The sequence below is a fragment of the Urocampus carinirostris genome, chromosome 14 (genome assembly GCF_059441175.1).
Source record: "Urocampus carinirostris isolate Australia breed hairy pipefish chromosome 14, RoL_Ucar_1.0, whole genome shotgun sequence".
In the NCBI taxonomy this organism is placed as follows: Eukaryota; Metazoa; Chordata; class Actinopteri; order Syngnathiformes; family Syngnathidae; genus Urocampus; species Urocampus carinirostris.
In genome coordinates this window covers 6954799-6976993 of record NC_142362.1, presented here as the reverse complement: position 1 = coordinate 6976993, position 22195 = coordinate 6954799, and the positions used below count along the sequence as shown (strand labels likewise).

Here is a 22195-nt window from a genome sequence, read left to right as displayed (position 1 = left end):
AGAAGTGCGCGGTCACGTGACAACAGTTCTTCACGAGGGGTGGGGGCAATCTACACCCGTACGCCGCTCAGCATCGCCCCTAGCGTACCGGCGTTCGAACTCCGATTTTTCGACCGAACAGCGAAGCAAGAATTTCTCGAAATTTTTGGTTGGACTCCGATTTGTTCGAACTGAGAGGCGTTCGAAAACCGAGGTTCCACTGTAAATTGATTTGGTAACCTGTATTAATCGTGAATTAATTAACCTAAAAGTATGGATGGATATAAATAAATTGTCTTTAAATTTAAATAAAACCAAAGTACCGTATTTTCCGCACTATAAGGCGCACCGGGTTATAGGGCGCACCCCGAAAAAATAGTTTTTGGTCCTATTTTTGACATACATAAGACGCACCGGATTATAAGGCGCTACAATGGGAACGTGGACAAAACAGTCAGATGGTTCAGTCCAACTTATTACCCCCTTAACATTCCCAAAGCTTGCAAAGACGCAAATACGTGTCGAGAACACGTGCGGATGCGGTGTCTGTAAGATGTCACTCAAATGCATCGTTCCATCATTCGGAAGGTTAAAGTCTTGGGATTCAAGAAATGATAACCGTTCCTTAGTATCTATTTTCTTTTTTGCTCGCAACTTTACTGTGCATATTACAATAAACACTTGGAATTGAGTTTCATTTAAAAATAGACACTCCATTCCATCCATTATCTGCACCGCTTATCACAGAAACATCGAGTTCAGTCTGAAACAAGATACAGGGACAATATAAAACCCGGAATAGCTCACCGAAGTCGTTGTGTTCATAATAATGTGCAGGCAATGTCCTCTTATATCCGTGAGGGTAGTAAATCCAGGAGAATAAAATATTTACAAATACAGAATAGAAAAAAATGCTTTCTCTATGCCGTCAGCCACATGCTATACGCATTCATCTTTTTCGGCCAATTGCAGGCTTTGTTTCGCCGTTTAAGCCAATGGCAGCCTGTAAATGATAAAAAGGATCCACCTCTTGACCTCCGAATAACTTTAGCCAATAGTGATCGATTCAAATGAGGATTGACACATTGGTTAGCCAATGAAACGCCGGTAAATAAATCCCAGCATACACAGCGTACTACTTGGCGTTCGGGGGAAAATCTAGTCGGCGGCAGCAAGTTAGTTGGAAAACTTTGCAACTTTAAAATTGATCCATAAACTGTATTATAACTGTATTATAAGGCGCATGGTCAGCTTTTGAAAAAAATAAAGGCTTTTAGGCGCGCCTTATAGTGCGGAAAATACGGTAATACTCTTAGGTAATTGCGAGGCAAATCAAGATTTAGAAGTAAAAAATAGAAGGTGCTGCAATAGACATTGTATCAGAAATTAAGTTTTTAGGGGTCATAATAGACAATAAATTAAGCTGGAAAACACACATGCAAACTAAAGCAGGGGTGTCAAACTCATTTTAACTCTGGAGGGCCACACGATGGAACAAACATTCTCTCGGGGGCCGGACTAGTAGATTAGAGAGAAAGGAAAAAAGAGAGAGAGAGAGAGAGAGAGAGAGAAAGGGAGGGAGAGAAAAAGAGAGGGTGGGATAAAGAATGATGGAAGGAGAGAAAAGAGAGAGAAAGATAGAAGGGGAAAGAGAAAGAGAGAAAAGGTAAAATAAGGTAAAAAGACAGAAAGAAAAAGACAAAGAGGAACAAAGAAAGAGAAAAAGAGGGACAGGGAGGGTCAAAGAGAGAGATAGAAAGAGGAGATAGAGAGATTTGTGACAGGCACCTGGCTTTGGCAACATCAAGTGGACATATTTCAACCTGCAGCTCGTTTTTCTCTTGCGCTTCTGTCAGCGTTTTCTCACGGGCCAAATTCAATCCCTTAGCGGGCCTGATACGGCCCACGGGTCGCCTTTTTGACACTCCTGAACTAAAGTATCTAAAAGCATTTCAATAATTAATGAAGCCAAATTCATTTTAAACTATAATGCATTGTATTTATGATACCATACTTAACATGCAACTTAACATATTGTTACAAAAATTCACTACAGCCCCTTTTTATCCTCCAAAAACGTGCAATTAGAACCATACACAGGGTAGGATATCGGGATAATACAAATATTTTATTCCTGCAGTCCAAATAATCAAAATTGGAGGATTTAGTAAACCTTTTCACTTCACAACTGCTATTTAAGGTCAACAAAAACATAGTGCCAGAAAACATCCGTAAATTTTTCATTCGGAAAGAGGGAAATTATAACTTAAGGGGCTGCAGTGAATTCATGATCCCAAAGGAGAGAACCACCAGGAAAAGTATGTGTGTGTCTGTGTGTGGAGTCAAACTTTGGAACAATTTACAAGACGAGATCAAACAATGTCCAACTATTGTTCAAATTTAAATACAAAAAAACATTACTGGCAGAATACAGAGATGAAGAAAATGGGATATGGGTGATACGAGAGATTGGGAATAGTGCGTCTAGAAATATGGTTACTTTGTGTAATTGTTGCTATTGTTATATCATAACTGTTATTATTGATATTATTACTATTGTTGTTATATCATTGGTGTATTTAATAGGGAAGATGAAGGGGTAGGGAAAATAAGCATTTGCTTCTTACTACCTTTTTCGAACATATTATGTAACATTACTTGGTTGTTGAGTTATTGTAGGCAAATTAGGCAGATGCAGTTATTTGGGATTTCGGTGAAAAAAATACTTCAATGTTAACTTATCCTGGAAGAGGCCCCCCTTACAGTCAACTTTCCTTTTTTTTTTATTTAACGTCGGTATGTTTGAAATGGGGTGGACTAATTTTTTTTGGGGGGCATGGTGGCCAAAGGGCTACTGCCATCATCTGGTTAAATGTTGATTTTTTTATTTTTGGTACAAATTTATTTTACACTACAGTCAACGTTACTGGCAGGTAACTTATTCATTTTATGAGTGGTTGAGCTGAGTGGTTAGCCCGTTCGCGGCACAGTTCCTGAGGTCATTGGTTCAAATCCAACTTCCAGCCTTCCTGTGCCGAGTTTGCATGTTCTCCCTATGCTTGCGTGGGTTTCCTCAGGGCACTCTGGTTTCCTCCAGCATTACCAGTACGTTTTTGCCGTACAAAGTACATTTATTATGCATTTTAAGACGTGTACGACGTACAAGAAAATCTGTACGGAAAAACGCAAATTTGTCAATGATGGGTACCGTCCGGTATACACCGACTATGACAAAACGGCAAATCAATCAAGTCAAACGAGTTCGCCGCGGTAGCCTCTATCTCGGTATCCTTTTTTTCTTTGCAAACAAAGCGAGCGTTTGATGCTACTGTGCGCATGCGTCTGCCGCCTGGGGGTTTCCCATCATGCATCATTCCGATCAGGAGTTGATTGAGTAAATTTGAAATACACAGGGTTGGGTAGGGTTACTTTAACTTGATTACTTTCAATTACTTTTGGATTACTTCAATACCAAATATGCTAATAAAACACAAAAGAAACTCAATATGAATAAAATGACTCCATTTTGTGCAGGCTTGGGGAGTAATGGAATACATGGAACGGCAAAAATGATGTCGGCAAGCTGTTTGGATTTATTTTCATTTTGTTTCTGTTGCATTTGATGTTAGTTTTGCCGGAGATCAAAGCCAGGAGAGAAAGCTTACCACGTGTTGTGAGTCATCATTTGATTCATATTTAGTTTCTTTTGTCTTTTATTAGCATATTTGGTATTGGAGTCATCCAAAAGTCATTGAAAGTAATCCAGTTAAAGTAACCCTACTCAACCCTGGAAATACATGTGGTCTTAAAAAACATCAGATTTCATGTGGTAGTTGTGTAGACCGGCTTTTTCGGCTCCACTTATTAAAGAGAGCCGGCTCTCAAACGGCTCACTTGCTTTGATAGATAGATAGATAGATAGATAGATAGATAGATAGATACTTTGTTCATCCCCGAAGGGAAATTCACATTTCCAGCAGCATCCCTGAGCTGAGAACAATCGAGAACAATCGAAAATAACACGGGAGCTGCTGGAGTGGCTGCCAGATAGATAGATAGATAGATACTTTGTTCATCCCCGAAGGGAAATTCACATTTCCAGCAGCATCCCTGAGCTGAGAACAATCGAGAACAATCGAAAATAACACATTATATTACGAATGATGATGTTGTATAAAGAAGTTAAGAAAAAAAGGAAGTATAAAAGGAGAAAATGAAAAAAGACAAGTTTGTTATACCTTTAATCAGTATATTACAGACAATAATTGAATGCAGAAAATGAATTCATAATTTGAATAAGAAAATTCTACTTAATTCTATTTGCATGTATTTTTTCCTTCTACAGTGAACGTCCAAGCGACTTCATTTTTGAACTTTTTTTATAATAAACCTCATTCATGTCGAGCAACTCAGTATCTCACAACAAAATGTTAATTACCGTATTTTCCGCACTATAAGGCGCACCTAAAAGCCTTTATTTTTTTCAAAAGCTGACCATGCGCCTTATAATACAGTGCGCCTTATTTATGGATCAATATTAATTCGCAAAGTTTTGCAACTAACTTAGTCGCCGACTCGATTTTCCTCCGAACGCCAAGTAGTCCGCGGTGTATGCTGGGATTTATTTACCGGCGTTTCATTGGCTAACCAATGTGTCAATCATCAGTTGAATCGATCACTATTGGCTAAAGTTATTCGGAGGTCAAGGGGCGGATCCTTTTTATCATTTACAGGCTGGCATTGGCGGAAGCGGCAAAACAAAGCCTGCAATTGGCCGAAAAAGATGAATGTGTATAGCACGTGGCTCACGGCATACAGAAAGCATTTTTTTACTATTTTGTATTTGTAAATATTTTATTCTCCTGGATTCACTAAACTCACGGATATAAGGGGACCACGGCTGCACATTATTATGAACACAACGACTTCGGTGAGCTACTCCGGCTATATATATTATCCCTGTATCTTGTTTCAGACTGAACTCGATGTTTCTGTGATAAGCGGTGCAGATAATGGATGGAATGGAGTGTCTATTTTTAAATTCAACTCAATTCCAAGTGTTTATTGTCATAGGCGCAGTAAAGTTGCGAGCGAAAAAGAAAATAGAAACTAAGGAATGGTTGGCATTTCTTGAATCCCAAGACTTTTACCTTCCGAATGATACAGTTTGTAAGGGCATGGAGCCCTGGAGCTTGACAGGTATGTGCTTGCTTCTGAAGGTTTCTCTTTCCCCAGGTCTGTCATCGTGGACAAGTGCAGGGATTGCACCGTGGTTTTGGGTCCAGTAGAGACTAGCGTGCACGTGCATTGCTGCCAGAACGTCCGCGTTGTGTGCGCGGCGGGCAAGATCGCAATCGGGGGCTCGTCCCGCTGCACGCTCCACGTCATGACACCCACTCGCCCTTTGTTCCTGCCCGGCAACCTCGACATCACCCTGGGCCCTTTCCACACCTTCTACCCTTCCCTGGAGGACCACATGGCCAGCGTGGGGCTGGCGGTGGTCCCCAATCTCTGGGACGATCCCCTGTTGCTGGGGACCGACCCCGCCAAGCCTTCTAAGAACTCGGACCCGGTTTGCTTCCGTCTTCTGCCCCCGGAGGAGTTCCATATGATGGTGGTGCCGTTCCACATGGAGGGGGACACGTGCGAGGTACCGGGGGAGTTGCCGCCCCCCTATCAGTCGGCATTGGAGGACAAGCAGAAAAGGTTACAAAGATGGCAGCAGACGGTCCTGGAGGCTCAGCTGAACAGGTGAGTGGTACAGGATGCACGTGGGCGCCACCTGTAGGGTAAATGGTAAATGGTCTGCATTTAAATAGCTTTCCATAGTATAATACCGTACAAATTCATGCCAGCTGTTGTTGGGTATGAGGGAAGAACTAATGCAGGGGTGTCAAACTGGCCACAAATGCTATAAAAAATCTCACAGGGGGGCGGACTAGTAAGTTTAAGAGAAAGAGAGAGGGAGAAAAAGAAAGAAAGACAGGGAGGGAAAGAGAGAGCGATAAACAGATAGGGAAAACAAGGGAGATAGAGTAACAGTGAGAGAAAAAGAGAAAGCAGAATAGAGATATAAATGTAGAAGAAGGGGTAATGAATATAGAGAGAAAAAGAAAGCGAAAAAAGAGAAAGATAAAAAGAATAAGAGAAGTGAAACGACAGAAAGAAAAAGAGTCAGCAGGAGAGAAAAAAAGACAGAGAGAGAGAGAGAGAGAGGGGTCGAAAAAGGGAAAGAGGGTGAGAAAGGAAGAGAAAATAGAAAGACAGAGAATTAAAGTGTAAAATAGAGAGAGAAAATGGAAAGAGAGCAAGACAGAGAAAAAGAAAGCGTTAGAAAGAGAAAAAGAGAGTGAACGGGAGAAAGAAAAAGAGGGAGAAATAAATAAAAAAGAAGTGAGTCAGAGAGAAATGGAGAAATACTACCACCATTGTTTTGCAAGTGTTAACTGGCTTTGGTGACATCCGGTGGAAATATTTTAAACCACAGCTCATTTTCCTCTTGCGCTTCTCTCACTGTTGTCTCGCGGGCCAGATTTAAACCATCGGTGGGCCTGATCTGGCCCGCGGTCCGCCTGTTTGACACTGGTGAAGTAGTGCAATGGCAAAGCAAAGCCAGAGAGCAGTGTCAGCGTCATTTTTAAGCAGACGTGTTGTGGGGTCCAAATTGTGGGTAAACCCCGTGTGGCCGGTCATCAGATATAAAAGGAAATTCAGGCAGAGACAATGTACATTTTCGTTCTGCTGCAGAATCGGGGGAGAATCGTGTTCTCGGCTCCACAATCGTCCTCCTCCTCTCTGCAGCCGGTTTTATTTAGTACAAGTATGGTGGACTTAAGACCGGCACATCGTTGGGTGGACTTTAGACTGACACATCATTGGGTAGACATTAGACTGACACATCATTGGGTAGTCATGAGACTAAAACAGCAAAAGATATATAGAGAGTGAATATTAGGGGAATGTTCAGAGAAATACACAAAATATATATATATATATATAGACTTCACACGTGTTAATAATTTTATTGTGCTTTCAAGGACTGTGAAGCGCTCGTGGACATTGTTTTGTTGCTTCTCTTTCTAGTGAGGGTCACGGCGAGTTTAGAGTCCCTCCAGCAATGATGACATACTTGTATTGTAACCATTGACATGAGCTAACCTCGATATCGACTCTTCTCCATCCAAACACTTCGGCCATGCCATGGAAAAATACACACACTGTGTTCTCGTTTGCCCGCGTCCCTGCGTCCTAGACGCAGCATTTTTGCTGGGGACGCATCGTGTCGAATCAACGTGCGTCCCCGGCAATGTTCCCTGTAATTTTCCAGGGGTCTGAGCGTTCACACAAAGTGGGTGAGCGACGCTTGAAACAACAGTGAGCAACGGCAATCCCAAGTGTAGCAACTGAGTCATTATCAAACATGTCCCAAACTTGACATCAAGTTTGCTGAGTTTCCGGCAATGCAAAATTATTTTTTTCTTTTGAATGAATTGACTCATGTACTATTGTCGTTTGTTCTTACAATTCTTTCACAAGATATCCATTTTTTTTTATTTCCTGATATGTTTTGTCGCATAATATTCACAATTTGGGGGGCTTATTGAGTCGGTTGTAAGATACACAACTGTATTTAATTAAACTTTTTAGCGGAAGTACAATGTTGGCAACAAGATTGACTTGGTATAATTGGAAATGATTTGAATGCAACACAAACTTTTTCTTCCTTTTCCCTGTTTTTTTTCTCTTTTTTTTAAATTCCTTTAAAAAAATCTCATCGTGTTTATTTTTTCTGAGCAGTTACTTTTTTCTTTTTGTTCTCTATTTACTTTTTTTCTTTCTTTTCTTTTTTTTTTGCTTTTTTTCTGAATTCTTCCTTCTTTTTTCTCTTCCTTTTGTTTCTTTTTTTTTTTTTTTTTAGCTTTTCACTACTTTTTCATTTTGGAATTTTTTTTTGTTCTATTACCCCTTCCTTTAAGTCATTTTGTGCATCATTTTACATAATATTTGGTCATGTTGGGATTAAAGAAGCAAAAACAACCTGAAGAGCCGCTTAGGACCCAAAAGAGCCAGTTCCTTTTAGTGAGCCGAGCCAAAGAAGCCGGTTCTCGAAAAACTCTACTGACTTTACTCAACTTCCTTCTACTTCGTCTTTGACTTCAAAATACCACATTCAGAACACAATGTCAGGGGAACCCGTGTATTTTTACGTTCATGTACTGTAACTTTGACTTAAGTCGCTTCTTAATTAGTCATTTTGAGCCCTGATTTTTGTGCGCTGGCTGGATTTTCTTGTGCGCCGAGAGTTGCGAGCAGTGCGCAATTGCGCACGCACGCAGCTTAGAGGGAACACTGGTCCCCGGGACGCAACTTTTTTGACACCAAATTGTCATTATTACCAGATTACTTTTTTTTTTTTTTTTTTTACAAAGATTTACTGCACTCCAAACTTTTTGTCAGGCAGATCCGCCATTGTTGTTTTGGTCTCGTGCCGATCTCTGCAAACGAGATCTCGTTGCTTCGAGATGACGTCATTGTTGTGGTGGTTGTCGAGTGAAAGAGAAGTATGCCTGCGTAAAAACAGTTGGTATTAGGTGCAAATCAACAACAAATTGGTCATTTCTTCATTGTCGGTAATAAGTCGAAACATAACACAGAAAGTGGTGACAACGGCAATAATTCCGGCATGAAAAAACGGAGAATTTCTTCAGAAGACCGCAAAGGCAAGGAAAACACGTGTTTTGAAGCGAACGATTCGACGAAAGATAGGCAAAAGAATACTCCTAGCAAGAAATGGACTCAAATATATTCCTGGTTACACTATGAGGAGGATGATAATCGCGCACTGCCCGCACATTTTCCGTGCACAAGAAAATCTAGCCAGCTCACAAAAATGAAGGCTCGAAATTGCTAATTAAAATGCGAATTAAGTCAAAGTTACAGTGCATGAAGGTCAAAATACACGGGTTCCCCTGACGCTGTGTTCCAAATGCGGTCTTTTGAAGTCAATGTCGAAGTAGAACGAAGTTGAGTAAAGTCAGTAGAGTTTTTCAAGAACCGGCTTCTTCGGCTCGGCTCACTAAAAAGAATCGGCTCTTTCGTGCCCCAAACGGCTCTTCGGGTTGTTTTTGCTTTTTTAATCCCAACATGACCAAATATTATGTAAAATTATGCACAAAATGACTTAAAGGAAAGGGGGGATAGAAATCTTAATAGTACATGAGTCAATTCATTCAAAAGAGAAAAATAATTTTGCATTGCCGGAAACTGACACTGCTCTCTGGCATTGCTTTGCCATTGCATTACTTCACAGGTGTCAAACAGGCGGCCCGCGGGCCAGATCAGGCCCATCGATGGTTTAAATCCGGCCCGCAAGACAACAGTGAGAGAAGCGCAAGAGGAAAACGGAGCTGTAGTTTGAAATATTTCCACCGGATGTCACCAAAGCCAGTTAACACTTGCAAAACAATTGTTGAAGTATTTCTCCATTTCTCTCGGACTCACTTCTTTTTTATTTATTCCTCCCTCTTTTTCTTTCTCCTGTTCACTCTCTCTTTCTCTTTTTCTCTGTCTTGCTCTCTTTCTATTTTCTCTCTCTAATTTACACTTAAAAAGTGGTCGGCGGCGCCCTCTGTTGGCTGCGGCTGCATCGGCTCGCTACAACGGGTCAGGTGCAATCGACATTTCGTTCTGTGTACATTGTTACACAGAATGACAATACAAGGAAATTATTATTATTATTATTATTTAATTCTCTTTCTTTTTCTCTTTTTATTTTTCTTTCTTTCTCACCCTCTTTCTTTCCCTTTTTTGACCCCCCCTCTCTCTCTGTGTCTTTTTACTCTCCTGCTGACTCTTTTTCTTTCTGTCGTTTCACTTCTCTTATTCTTTTTATCTTTCTCTTTTTTCACTTTAAATAAGCCCCCAAAAATGTGAATATTAATAAAATATGTCAGGAATTAAAAATAAATGGAAATCTTGTGAACGAATTGTAAAAAAGTGACGTTGTAGGCCCTGCAACCCTTGCAATCGTAAATGAGTCAATTGATTCAAAAGTGAAAAATAATTTTGCATTGCCGGAAACTCAGCAAAATGTTAAGTTTTGGACATGTTGATAATGACTTAGTTGCCACACTTGGGATTGCCGTTGCTCACAGTTGTTTCAAGCGCTGCTCACCAACTTTGTGTGAACGCTCAGACCCGTAAGGAAAATTACAAGGAAAATTGCCGGGACCCATCACTTTTCACAGGTAAAATGAACACTGTAACACGGAGGAGCCGGGAATCGAACCCGCGACCTCTTGATCCCAAGACGAGTTTTGGACATTGATTATCTTGCCACACTTGGGATTACGGTTGCTCACTGTCGTTTCAAGCGCTGCTCACCGACTTGGTGTGAACGCTCAGACCCCTGGAAAACTACAGGGAACATTGGTCATGGGGATTTTCTAGGAAAATGATTTTTTGTAGTGGTTGGCTGAGCTATTTAACCGCCCAATTGGACAGCCTGGGCCTACTGGTTACTTTTTAGTCGTGTAACAATAAAAATAAAATACTATAACCTGAGATATTCTAGTTCGTCACACTGCTATTATTTCGAACAGCACTACACAATTCACACCAGAACCGAAAAGCTCACTTCAAATATATGTTCTCCTCTCAGGGAGCAGACGAGCAAGTTCCAGGAACTCGTGGAGGCAAAGTTCCACGAGTGGCTCCTGGAGACGGGACACAGGAAGGAACTGGTCAGTCTGATCCCGACCCTGGGGCGCTCTCTGCAGGTCTTCAATGGCGAGCCGGCGAACAAGGACGTGTACATGAAGAAGAGAGAAGAAGTTGGACAGTCGCCTATGGCCTGTTGAGTCCTCACGCCTTCTGAAGTATTTATCTAGATGAAGAAGTCCGCGTTTATTTGTGGAGAGGAAATTGAAAGTCTATCACGTCCACAAATAGTCCATGGTGTAGACCAGGGGTGTCAATCTGGTTTTAGCTGGGGGCCACAAATGCTATAAAAAATCTCACGGGGGCCGGACTACTAGGTTTAAGAGAAAGAGAGAGGGAGAAAGAGAGAGCAATAAACAGATAGGGAGAACAAGGGAGACAGAGTAACAGTGAGAGAAAAAGAGAGAGCAGAATAGAGATGAATGGAGAAGAAGGGGGGAATGAATATAGAGAGAAAAAGAAAATGAAAAAAGAGAAAGATGAAAAGAATAAGGGAAGTGAAACGACAGAAAGAAAAAGAGTCAGCAGGAGAAAAAAAAGACAGAGAGAGGTCGAAAAAGGGAAACAGGGTGAGAAAGAAAGAGAACAATGGAAAGAGAAGAAAAAAGAAAGAGAATTAAATCAGAGAGAGAAAATAGAAAGAGAGCAAGACAGAGAAAAAGTGAGGGAAGCGCAAGAGAAAAACAAGGCTGCAGGTTGAAGTATGTCCACTTGATGTGGCCAAAGCCAGGTGCCTCTTACAAAGACGCTGAAGTTGTATTTCTTTCTTTCTCTCCCTTTCTCTATCGCTCTCTCTTTCTCTTACACTTTCTTTCTCTGTCTTGCTCTCTCGTGCTTTTTTTCCTCTCTCTCTCTCTCTCTCTCTTGCATTTTCTTTTTCTCTCTTTTCACTTTTCATTTTCTCTCTTTCACTTTTTGCTTTCTCTCTCCCTGGCTTTCTTTTCGCTCTCCCTCCCTCTCTCGAGCTTTTTGCTTTCCCTCTCTCTCGCTTTTTGCTTTCTCTTCCTCCCTCGCTTTTTACTTTCTTTCTCTCCCGCTTGCTTTTTGGTCTCTCTCTCTCTCTTGCTTTTTGCTATCTCTCTTACTTTCTCTTTCACTTTTTGTTCCTTCTCTCACTTCCCCTCTCTCGCTCTCCCCTTCCCTCTTTCTCTCGCTCTGTCTCTCGCTTTCTTTTCACTTTCCCTCTTTCTCTCATTTTTTGCTCTCTCTCCCTCTCTTGCTTTTCGCTTTCTCTCTCACCCTCTCTTGCTTTCTTTTCGCTTTCTTTCTCTCCCGCTTGCTTTTCGCTCTCTCTCTCTCTCTCTCTCTCTCTCTCTCTCTCTCTCTCTCTCTCTCTCTCGTGGTCTCTCTTTTTCCTCTTTCTCTTGCTTTCTCTCTTTCGCTTTTTGCTCCCTCTCTCACTTTCCCCTCTCTCGCTCTTGCTCTCCCCTTCTCACTTTCTCTCTCTCTCTCTCTCTTTCTCTCTCTTTCCCTCTAATCTACTAGTCCGGCCCCTGAGAGAATGTTCGTCCTATCGTGTGGCCCCTGAGGTAAAATGAGTTTGATACCCCTGCGTTACAGAGAAAAAGAGAAAGAGAGAGTGAACAGGAGAAAGAAAAAGAGGGAAAAATAAATAAAAAAGAAGTGAGTGTAGTGTGAGAGAAATGGAGAAATACTACCACCATTGTTTTGCAAGTGTTAACTGGCTTTGGTGACATCCGGTGGAAATATTTAAAACTACAGTTCATTTTCCTCATGCGCTTCTCTCATTGTTGTCTTGCGGGCCGGATTTAAACCATTGGTGGGCCCGGTCTGGCCCGTGGGCCGCCTGTTTAACACTTGTGGTGTAGACTAAGTGCCGTCCTGCATTCAAACTAAAGGGAAATTTTGTTAAGTCGGTCATAAAAATGTCATGAATCAACTACTAGCATAGACCTTCACCAAACAATGTTTTCCATATGGAATTTAGTTTAACACAGATTGTAATTGATGTTTTGAACCTTTTGACTCCTCCTTCTTCCAGCCAACTATGTACTTCAAAGTATATTTTTCTATCAGTTCCTGAAAACGCCTCGTATTTAATATTTTTCTATGGTTTCCTTTATCTTGGAGCCCTCCTTGTTTTGTACTTGATACCTTGTCATGTTATTGCTTTTGGAGACGAATGCTCTCAATGCAACTTTAAAAGATTTATTATGTTCACTTAAAAGAAATAAAAATTCTCACTTCATTTTGAGAGCCTGTGCTATTTCCAATGTGGCATTCTACCGTATTTTCCGCACTATAAGGCGCACCTAAAAGCCTTCATTTTTTTCAAAAGCTGACCATGCGCCTTATAATACAGCGCGCCTTATATATGGATCAATATTAAGTCACAAAGTCTTGCAACTAACTTGCAGCCGCCGACTCGATTTCCCCCCGAACGCCAAGTAGTACGCGGTGTATGCTGGGATTTATTTACCGGCGTTTCATTGGCTAACCAATGTGTCAATCATCATTTGAATCGATCACTATTGGCTAAAGTTATTCGGAGATAAAGGGGGCGGATCCTTTTTATCATTTACAAGCTCGCATAGGCTAAAGGGGCAAAACAAAGCCTGCAATTGGCTGAAAAAGATGTGTCAATCATCAGTTAACTCGATCACTATTGGCTAAAGTTATTCGGAGGTAAAGAGGGCGGATCCTTTTTTATCATTTACAGGCTTTCATAGGCTAAAGGGGCAAAACAAAGCCTGCAATTGGCTGAAAAAGATGAATGTGAATAGCATGTTAGGTCGAACTACCGCATAGAGGAAACAGTATTTTACTATTCTGTACTGTATTTGTAAATATTTTACTCTCCTGGATCTACTAAACTCACGGATATTAGAGGACCATGGTTGCACATTATTATTGAACGCAACGACTTCGGTGAGCTACTCCGGCTATATATTTTCCCAGTATCTTGTTTCAGACTGAACTCGATGTTTCTGTGATAAGCGGTGCAGATAATGGATGGAATGGAGTGTCTATTTTGAAATTAAACTCAATTCCAAGTGTTTATTGTCATATGCACAGTAAAGCTGTGAGTGAAAAAGAAAATAGAAACTAAGGAATGGTTGGCATTTCTTGAATCCCAAGACTTTGACCTTCCGAATGATGGAACGATGCATTTGAGTGACATGGTACAGACACCGCATCCGCACGTGTTCTCGACACGTATTTGCGTCTTTGCAAGCTTTGGGAATGTTAAGGGGGTAATCAGTTGGACTGAATCATCTGACTGTTTTGTCGACGTTCCCATTGTAGCGCCTTATCATCCGGTGCGCCTTATGTATGTCAAATATAGGACCAAAAACTATTTTTCAGGGTGCGCCCTATAACCCGGTGCGCCTTATAGTGCGGAAATTTTGGTAATCGGGTATAAAGGAGAAATTCACAGTGAAGTCAAAAACGCTGACCGACGTACATCGTATAGAGCCGAGATGAAGGATTTTATACGATTAAATACAATTTACATTTATTGAGTGCAATGAAGATTTTCACTGAGTGTGCTTCAGGTCGCTTCAGAGTGTTTTGGTCGGGGAATTTTGATGACAGAATTCTGACGCAGATGGCAGGCGATGTTTGGAGAACAAGGCATATTTGGTATTGGAGTAATCCAAAAGTAATTGAAGGTAATCCAATTAAAGTAGCCCTACCCAACCCTGGTTCTTGAGTACAATCTTTGTCAGACTTCAGGGTCTTAAAACCCCAGTGTTTATTATACAACAAACCCAGGGATGTAAAAAGACTTTAGTCATTCAAATAAAACACTATTGATTCAAATAACACTTAAAAAGAAGGTTTTTTAGGTATTTACCGCAAAATTTGGATAAGGTCCACCGTATTATAAGACGCACCAAGTACATTTTCAAAGGAAAACACATTTTGCACATACATAAGCCGCACCTGACTATTAGCCGCATGTGCCCACATTGAAACATGAGATATGTACAAAAGAAGACGGTACACAGAAAGAGTTTTAATTAGGGTTGGGTAGGGTTACTTTAACTCGATTACTTTCAATTACTTTTGGAAGACTCCATACCAAATATGCTAATAAAAGACAAAATAAACTAAATATGAATAAAATGATGACTCACAACACGTGGTGAGCTTTCTCTCCTGGCTTTGATCTCCGGCAAAACCAGGGTTGGGTAGGGTTACTTTAACTGGATTACTTTCAATGACTTTTGGATTACTCCAACACTAAATAGCTAATAAAAGACAAAAGAAACTAAATAGGAATAAAATGATGACTCACAACACGTGGTGAGCTTTCTCTCCTGGCTTTGATCTCCGGCAAAACCAGGGTTGGGTAGGGTTACTTTAACTGGATTACTTTCAATTACTTTTGGATTACTCCAACACTAAATAGCTAATAAAAGACAAAAGAAACTAAATAGGAATAAAATGATGACTCACAACACGTGGTAAGCTTTCTCTCCTGGCTTTGATCTCTTTGATCTCCGGCAAAACCAGGGTTGGGTAGGGTTACTTTAACTGGATTACTTTCAATTACTTTTGGATTACTCCAACACTAAATAGCTAATAAAAGACAAAAGAAACTAAATAGGAATAAAATGATGACTCACAACACGTGGTAAGCTTTCTCTCCTGGCTTTGATCTCCGGCAAAACCAGGGTTGGGTAGGGTTACTTAAACTGGATTACTTTCAATGACTTTTGGATTACTCCAACACTAAATAGCTAATAAAAGACAAAAGAAACTAAATAGGAATAAAATGATGACTCACAACACGTGGTAAGCTTTCTCTCCTGGCTTTGATCTCCAGCAAAACGAACATAAAATGCGACAGAAACAAAATGAAAATCAATCCAAACAGCTTGCCAACATCATTTTTGCCGTTCCATGTATTCCGTTACTCCCCGAGCCTGCACAAAATTTAGTAATTGTATTCATATTTAGTTTCTTTTGTCTTTTCTTAGCATATTTGGTAGTGGAGTAATCCAAAAGTCATTGAAAGTAATCCAGTTAAAGTAACCCTACCCAACCCTGGAAATAGGTCCTTAGTTGGCAGCTCCTCCCTCGCCAGGTGGGGGCAACCCGGTGCAGTTGGCACGTGTGGTGGGGGGATATCAGGCGCTGGACGCTTACCATGAACCGTCTATTATGCCGTAATCCTTCCCCGCGTTTCTGGAAAAACTGAATAGAGCTAGAATCACTGACTCAATTTTTGGAACTCCTTTTCATGACGAAGCAGTTGTTCCACTGTTGCTGTAGGCGCTTGCCGACATAGGGAACCAGGGGTATAAAACGGAGCGCCCGGGGCTCCTGCGCTGAGTCGGGACACCGAACGCTGCCATCACCTTAGCATCGCAAAGGCTACGTTGTCAATCAAAGATGGGCAGGGTGAGTAATAGCTCAGGTGTTTGCAGATAATGTGCTGCTTTTCGCTTCTCCAACTTATTTTTGACCCTTCTTGGAGAGCTCCAAGTGGAAAACTTCAAGTATCTCAGGGTCTTGCTCCCGAAGAAGAGTAGGATGTTAAGGGAGATGGACAGAAGGATCGGTGCAGTGTCTGCCGTAATATGGACCCTGTACCGGTCTGTCTTGGTGAAGGGGCTATGCCAAAAGGCAAAGCTCTCTATTTACTGGTTGATCTACGTTCTTACCCTCACCTATGGTCACTAACTGTGGGTCATGATTCTGGGTACAAACGGGTGAGAGGAGTTTCCTCCACAGGGTGGCTCGACTCTCCCTTAAAGATGGAGTGGTCATCCAGGAGGGAATTGGTTGAGAGTCGCTTCTCTTCATAGAGAAGAGCCAGCTAAGATGACTCGGGCATCTGATAAGGATGCCTCCTGGACCACTCCCTCGGGAGGTGTTCCGGGCATGTCCTACCCCCCTAGGCTTTGAGCAGGACCCAGGACACGCTGGAAAGACTACTCTAGGCTGTCCTGGGAACACCTTAGGATCCTGTCTGATGAGCTGGTCGAATTGGCTGGGGATAGGGAGGTCTGAACCTCCCTGTTGAGCCTGCTGCCCCCGTTACCTGACCCCAAATAAGCAAAAGATTATGTATGGATGGATGGACTGGAGTGTGAAGAAACTGGCAAGAGGATCAATACTTCCAAATCCGAGACCATCGTTCTCAGACGGAAAATAGTAGCAAGTAGCAATACCTCACCGGGTCAGGGATGATTTCCTGTCCCAAGAGAAGGTCCTTGTTTGTGTGGGGTCTAAATCGACCTTTTACATGTTGTGGGAGAGCTATTTACAAAATACTGATGCTAGAAAAATGCACCAGGCATTTTGACTTTTTACAACTGCAGTTGGAGAGGGAGGACTTAGGTCCGTCTCCTTGGCCGCGCTCCTAACTCTGGGGGGCCCTTCCCCCACCAAACGGCATTTATCTAGGCACAACAAAGAAAGAAAGAAACGCCCCTTTGGGCGGTACCAATATTTGAAACAGAAACGTGATACCACCTGGTTTCAAAATACACTTTTGGGGAAGTACCCTAAGCCCACCTTACAGTTTGTCAAGGTATTGTTCACAAGTAAGGGCAGGATGAAGTGGGAGATTGACACCAATCGATTCAATGTCCGCTGTCATTCAGACCCTGTATCGATTCATCTTGGTGAAGAAGAAACTGAGCTGTAAGGAAAAGCGTTTCATTTAACAGTAGATCTATGTTCCTACCCTCACCTATGATTATGAACCGGGGGAGTCATGATCAACCAAAACCAGCAACTGAAGTTAGTTCCTGTAAAGTGGGCTTAAACTAGTTCCACAAAAAGTGTGTATCTCTAAACCAGATGGTATCACGTTTCTGTTTCAAATATTGGTACCGGCGTTTCTTTCTTTCTCTTTCTTTGTTCTGCCTAAATAAATGCCGTTTGGTGGGGGAAGGGCCCCCCAGAGTTGGGAGCGCGACCAAGGAGATGGACGTAAGTCCTCCTCTTCTGGCCCCTCCCCCTCTCCAACTGGCAGTTGAAAAAAAGTCGAATGCTTGGTGTATCTTTTCTAGCATCAGCAACTTGTAAATAGCTCTCCCACAACATGTAAAAGAGGTCGATTTAGACCCCATATTTTCCTCTGAAAAGTCTGGTCTTTCTTAGATAGGGTGGGAAGCTCTGACTCCGTATGGAGCTTCTACCCCTCTGCTTTGAGAGGAGCCAGTAAGGTTGACTCCGATAAGAGGTGTTCCAAGCCTCCATAGACAACCCAGGAGAGATTGAAGACTACATCTCTAGGCTGGGCAAGTCTCAGGATCCTGTCAATTGAGTTGGCTGGAGATAGGGAGCTCTGGGTTTCCCTTCTGAGGCTTCTGTCCCTGTTGCTCAAACTTGGATAAGTCGGTTTGATGAAGATAAGACCAATATGTTGAAGAAGATAAATTGAGAAATCGTCTCATATGTGTTCAAAGAATGCAGGAATCAAATGACGTCAGAGGGAGCTCTTTTTTATTGATACACAATTTCAACAAGAAACTTTATAGTTTCAACATAGCACGTGTACCCCTTTCACGCTACACCCTTTCACGTGTACATGCCCAGGGTTCCGTCCTTATTTGGAAGTGTTTTTAAGTTTATGCCAGTTTATGTCACCTTGCCCTTTGCCGTTATCTCTTGTCCTCCCTTAAGGAGGATTGTTTATACTAATTCGTCTGCCAAGACCTTCCCGAGATGTAAGCAACATTTCTCCCAACTGTACGCAAGTCTTTCTACATTTCTTTCTAAATGTATGCAAATCTATTCTACAAATGCAAGTTTATATTCTACAACAGGACGATTAAGGCAGTACATTGGTTCCCACAGTATCCTTTTCATTGGCTATTTATTTTAAATAAACCCAGCTCGGATAGATGACATTGAAGTGTTTGTGTCCTTCTGGTTCTATAACCCAGTGTGACAGTTGTAGTTTTTCCATTCCAAAAGTAAATATCGTCCCAATCTACAGATCGTATTCTACGAAGACAAGAACTTTCAGGGTCGCAGGTACGAGTGCGACAGCGACTGTTCCGACTTCCACACCTACTTGAGTCGCTGCAATTCGATCCGTGTGGAAGGCGGAGCCTGGGTTGTCTACGAGCGGCCAAACTATTTGGGCTACCAATACGTCCTGACCCGGGGCGAGTACCCGGAGTACCAGCGCTGGATGGGACTCAACGAAAGGCTCAGCTCCTGCAAAATCATCCATTATGTGAGTTTCCCCTCCTCTACATGTAGGACTTGGAAGAAGTCAGGGTTTGTACCCCTTTCGTACACAAAATTCAAGCACTTTTTACGGAATTTCAAAGCCATTATTATCAATTTCTCCAGTACCATTAAAAGAAAAAATCCAGTGCGAAATATGCTAATGGCTGAATGCTAACTGCCAATGCTAACAAGTGATGCTAATGGCTAAATGCTAACTCCTTCATGTTAAAAAAATATGCTAATGCTAACATGCTGACGGCTACATGATAACAAATTATGCTAACGGCTACGTGCTAATGAGTTGTTATTCAGATTCAGATCTACTTTATTGTCATTCTAGTACACGTGTATACAGAACGAAATGTCGATACATCTGACCCGCACAGTTTCCTTGAATGTACAGATATAAGTAAAAGTTGTATTGTATTATGGCTACGTATAGTATTTTACCATAGTGCCGATAGTGCAAGAGGAGTAGCTAACCAGATGTGCAAAATGGGCAGTCAGGTTAACAAGTCAGGTAAACAGTAACATTAACACTGTAACAATAACGCTGTAAGTACAATAGTGCAGAGAGCAAATGTGCAAGGAGTGGCAAGCTATAAAGAACTGCCAGTAGTGCAAAAAGTCAGATTAGCAGCCGTTTAGATTTAGGTTAACTATATGTTAGATTGACCATTTAACAGTCTAATGGCCAGGGGGACTAGACTACTGCGGAACCTGGTGGTCCTGCACCGCACACTGCAGTACCTCTTCCCAGAGGCTAGCAGAGTGAACAGTCCATGATGGGGGTGAGAGGGGTCCCCGATAATGTTCTTAGCATGGGATAGGCAGCGCTTCTGGCCAATGTCCTGAATGGAGGGAAGTGTAGTCCCGATTATTTTCTCTGCTGTCCTCGTTACCCTCCTCACACTAATAATAATAATAATAATAATGCCTAGATGCTAACAAGTGATGCTAATGTCCAAATGCTAACGGCTATATGCTAAAAAAAATATGTTATCAGATAAATTCTAACACATGCTAAGAAATTATGCTAATGGCTACATGCTAGCGAATTACACTCACAGCTGAATGCTAGCTGCCAATGCTAACAAGTGATGCTAACGGCTAAATGCTAACTCCTTCATGTTATAAAATTATGCTAATGCTAACATGCTGTCGGCTACATGATAACAAATTATGCTAACGGCTACGTGCTAATGAGTTATTATAATGCCTATATAGTAATAAGTGATGCTAATGTCCAAATGCTAACGGCTATATGCTAAAAAAATTATGTTCTCAGAAAAATTCAAACACTTACATGCTAAGAAATTATGCTAACAGCTACATGCTAGCGAATTATACTCACGGCTGAATGCTAACTGTCAATGCTAACAAGTAATGCTAATGGATACATGATAATAGCTGAATGCTAACAAATTATGCTAACAAGTTTTACTAACAGCTACATGCTAATGGGAACATAACATATAAGGCAAACAGCTAAATGCTAACTGCTTCATTTCAAAAATGTATACAAACAATTTATGCTATCAGATCAATTCTAAAACTTACATGCTAAGAAATTATGCTAACGGCTACATGCCAGCGAATTACACTCACGGCTAAATGCTAACTGTCAATGCTAACAAGTTATGATAACGGATACATGATAATAAATTAATGCTAACAAACTATGCTAACAAGTTTTGCTAACGGGAACATAACATATAAGGCGAACAGCTTAACACTAACTGCTTCATTTCAAAAATGTATACTAACAATTTATGCTAACATCAACATGCTAACGGATTACAAATACAGTATATGAGGCGATATGTCTCAAAAGCTTCACTCAAGATCTAAAAATCATGTTTTGATGAATGGAGATGTAAATCACAGACAGGGTTGGGTAGGGTTACTTTAACTGGATTACTTTCAATTACTTTTGGATGACTCAGATACCAGATATGCTAATAAAAGACAAAAGAAACTATATAAGAATCAAATGATGACTCACAACACATGGTAAGCTTTCTCTCCTGGCTTTGATCTCTTTGATCTCCAGCAAAACGAACATAAGATGCGACTAGGGTTGGGTAGGGTTACTTTAACTGGATTACTTTCAATGACTGTTGGATGACTCCAATACCAAATATGCTAATAAAAGACAAAAGAAACTAAATATGAATAAAATGATGACTCACAACACATGGTAAGCTCTCTCTCCTGGCTTTGATCTCTTTGATCTCCGGCAAAACGAACATCAAATGTGACAGAAACAAAATGAAAATCAATCCAAACAGCTTGCAAACATCATTTTTGCCGTTCCATGTATTCCGTTACTCCCCAAGCCTGCACAAAATTGAGTCATTTGATTCATATTGAGTTTATTTTGTCTTTTATTAGCATATTTGGTATTGGAGTAATCCAAAAGTAATTGAAAGTAATCAAGTTAAAGTAACCCTACCCAACCCTGATCACAGATATGTTTATGGCTCTGCAAAATCGTGATTCCCACCGGATTTCTTATTCTGATGGTGTTGGAAAATTGGCTTTGTAAGTCCTTAGGTGTACAAACCCTGAAATGTGCCTACCCCTGGCTTATAGCTTTACCCATGATGCAACTGGCTAAAATCAATACACATTGACTCGACCCACGAACCAAACGCTCCATCGATCACACCCAGTTCTGGTTTTCCATTTCCCTGACTATACTCCGTGGCCCTCACAGACCAGCGGAGGCCAGTACAAAATGCAGCTGTACGAGAAGTCCGACTTCGGGGGCAAGGCTTTTGAGGCCACGGAGGACTGCGCCTCACTCCTGGAGAAGTTCCGCTGGAGAGAAGTCAATTCCTGCAAAGTCTCGGATGGCTGGTGGGTGTTCTACGAGCATCCCAACTACCGCGGTCGCCAATACTTCCTGGAGAAGGGCGAGTACCGCAAGCCCGGGGACTGGGGAGGGGCAAACGCTGCGGTCCAGTCCTTTAAGCGCTTCACTGAATGAGTCTTGCCCTGTGGAATGGGTCAAATGAGCCACGAGACCGACGAAATAAAAGTCTGGAAGCAAAGCCGTTTCCGATCGTTTTTCTTGTGGGTTGGGAGCAATGTTCCCTCTAAACTGCGCACTGCCCGCACATTCTCTGCGCACAAGAAAATCTAGCCGGCGCACAAAAATCAGGGCTCGAAATTGCTAATTAAGAAGCGAATTGAGTCAGAGTTACAGTGCATGAAGGTAAAAATAGAAATAGAAAGGGAGAGAGGGGGAGAGGTTGAGAGAGACAGAGCAAGAGAGATTGAGAGACAGATGTAGAGAAAGAAAGATGTAGAGAGAGATACAGATGTAGAG

General features: G+C 41.6%; 2 protein-coding genes across 3 annotated transcripts in view; both read left to right on the top strand.

Annotated features, from left to right (window-relative positions):
• tbccd1 (TBCC domain containing 1) overlaps positions 1 to 12907 on the top strand; it is a 30057-nt gene extending 17150 nt beyond the window's left edge. Inside the window, exons 8-9 of the mRNA XM_088353308.1 lie at positions 5215 to 5730; positions 10640 to 12907. Of these exons, the coding sequence (XP_088209434.1) occupies positions 5215 to 5730; positions 10640 to 10838 (715 nt within the window). The 3' untranslated portion in view covers positions 10839 to 12907. The remainder of the gene's footprint in view (positions 1 to 5214; positions 5731 to 10639) is intronic.
• Positions 12908 to 15905: 2998 nt separating this feature from the next.
• Positions 15906 to 21888, top strand: crygs2 (crystallin, gamma S2). 2 transcript variants are annotated; one of them, XM_088352539.1, is made up of 3 exons: positions 15906 to 16071; positions 18623 to 18865; positions 21581 to 21888. In XM_088352539.1, the coding sequence occupies exons 1-3, from the start codon at positions 16063 to 16065 to the stop codon at positions 21851 to 21853; spliced, it is 525 nt and encodes a 174-aa protein (XP_088208665.1). In that variant the 5' UTR covers positions 15906 to 16062; the 3' UTR covers positions 21854 to 21888. The 2 variants fall into 2 exon arrangements, with proteins under 2 accessions (XP_088208665.1, XP_088208664.1); XM_088352538.1 differs by lacking the exon at positions 15906 to 16071 and adding an exon at positions 18388 to 18479 and having other exon boundaries at positions 18601 to 18865.
• The last annotated feature ends 307 nt before the right edge of the window (positions 21889 to 22195 follow it).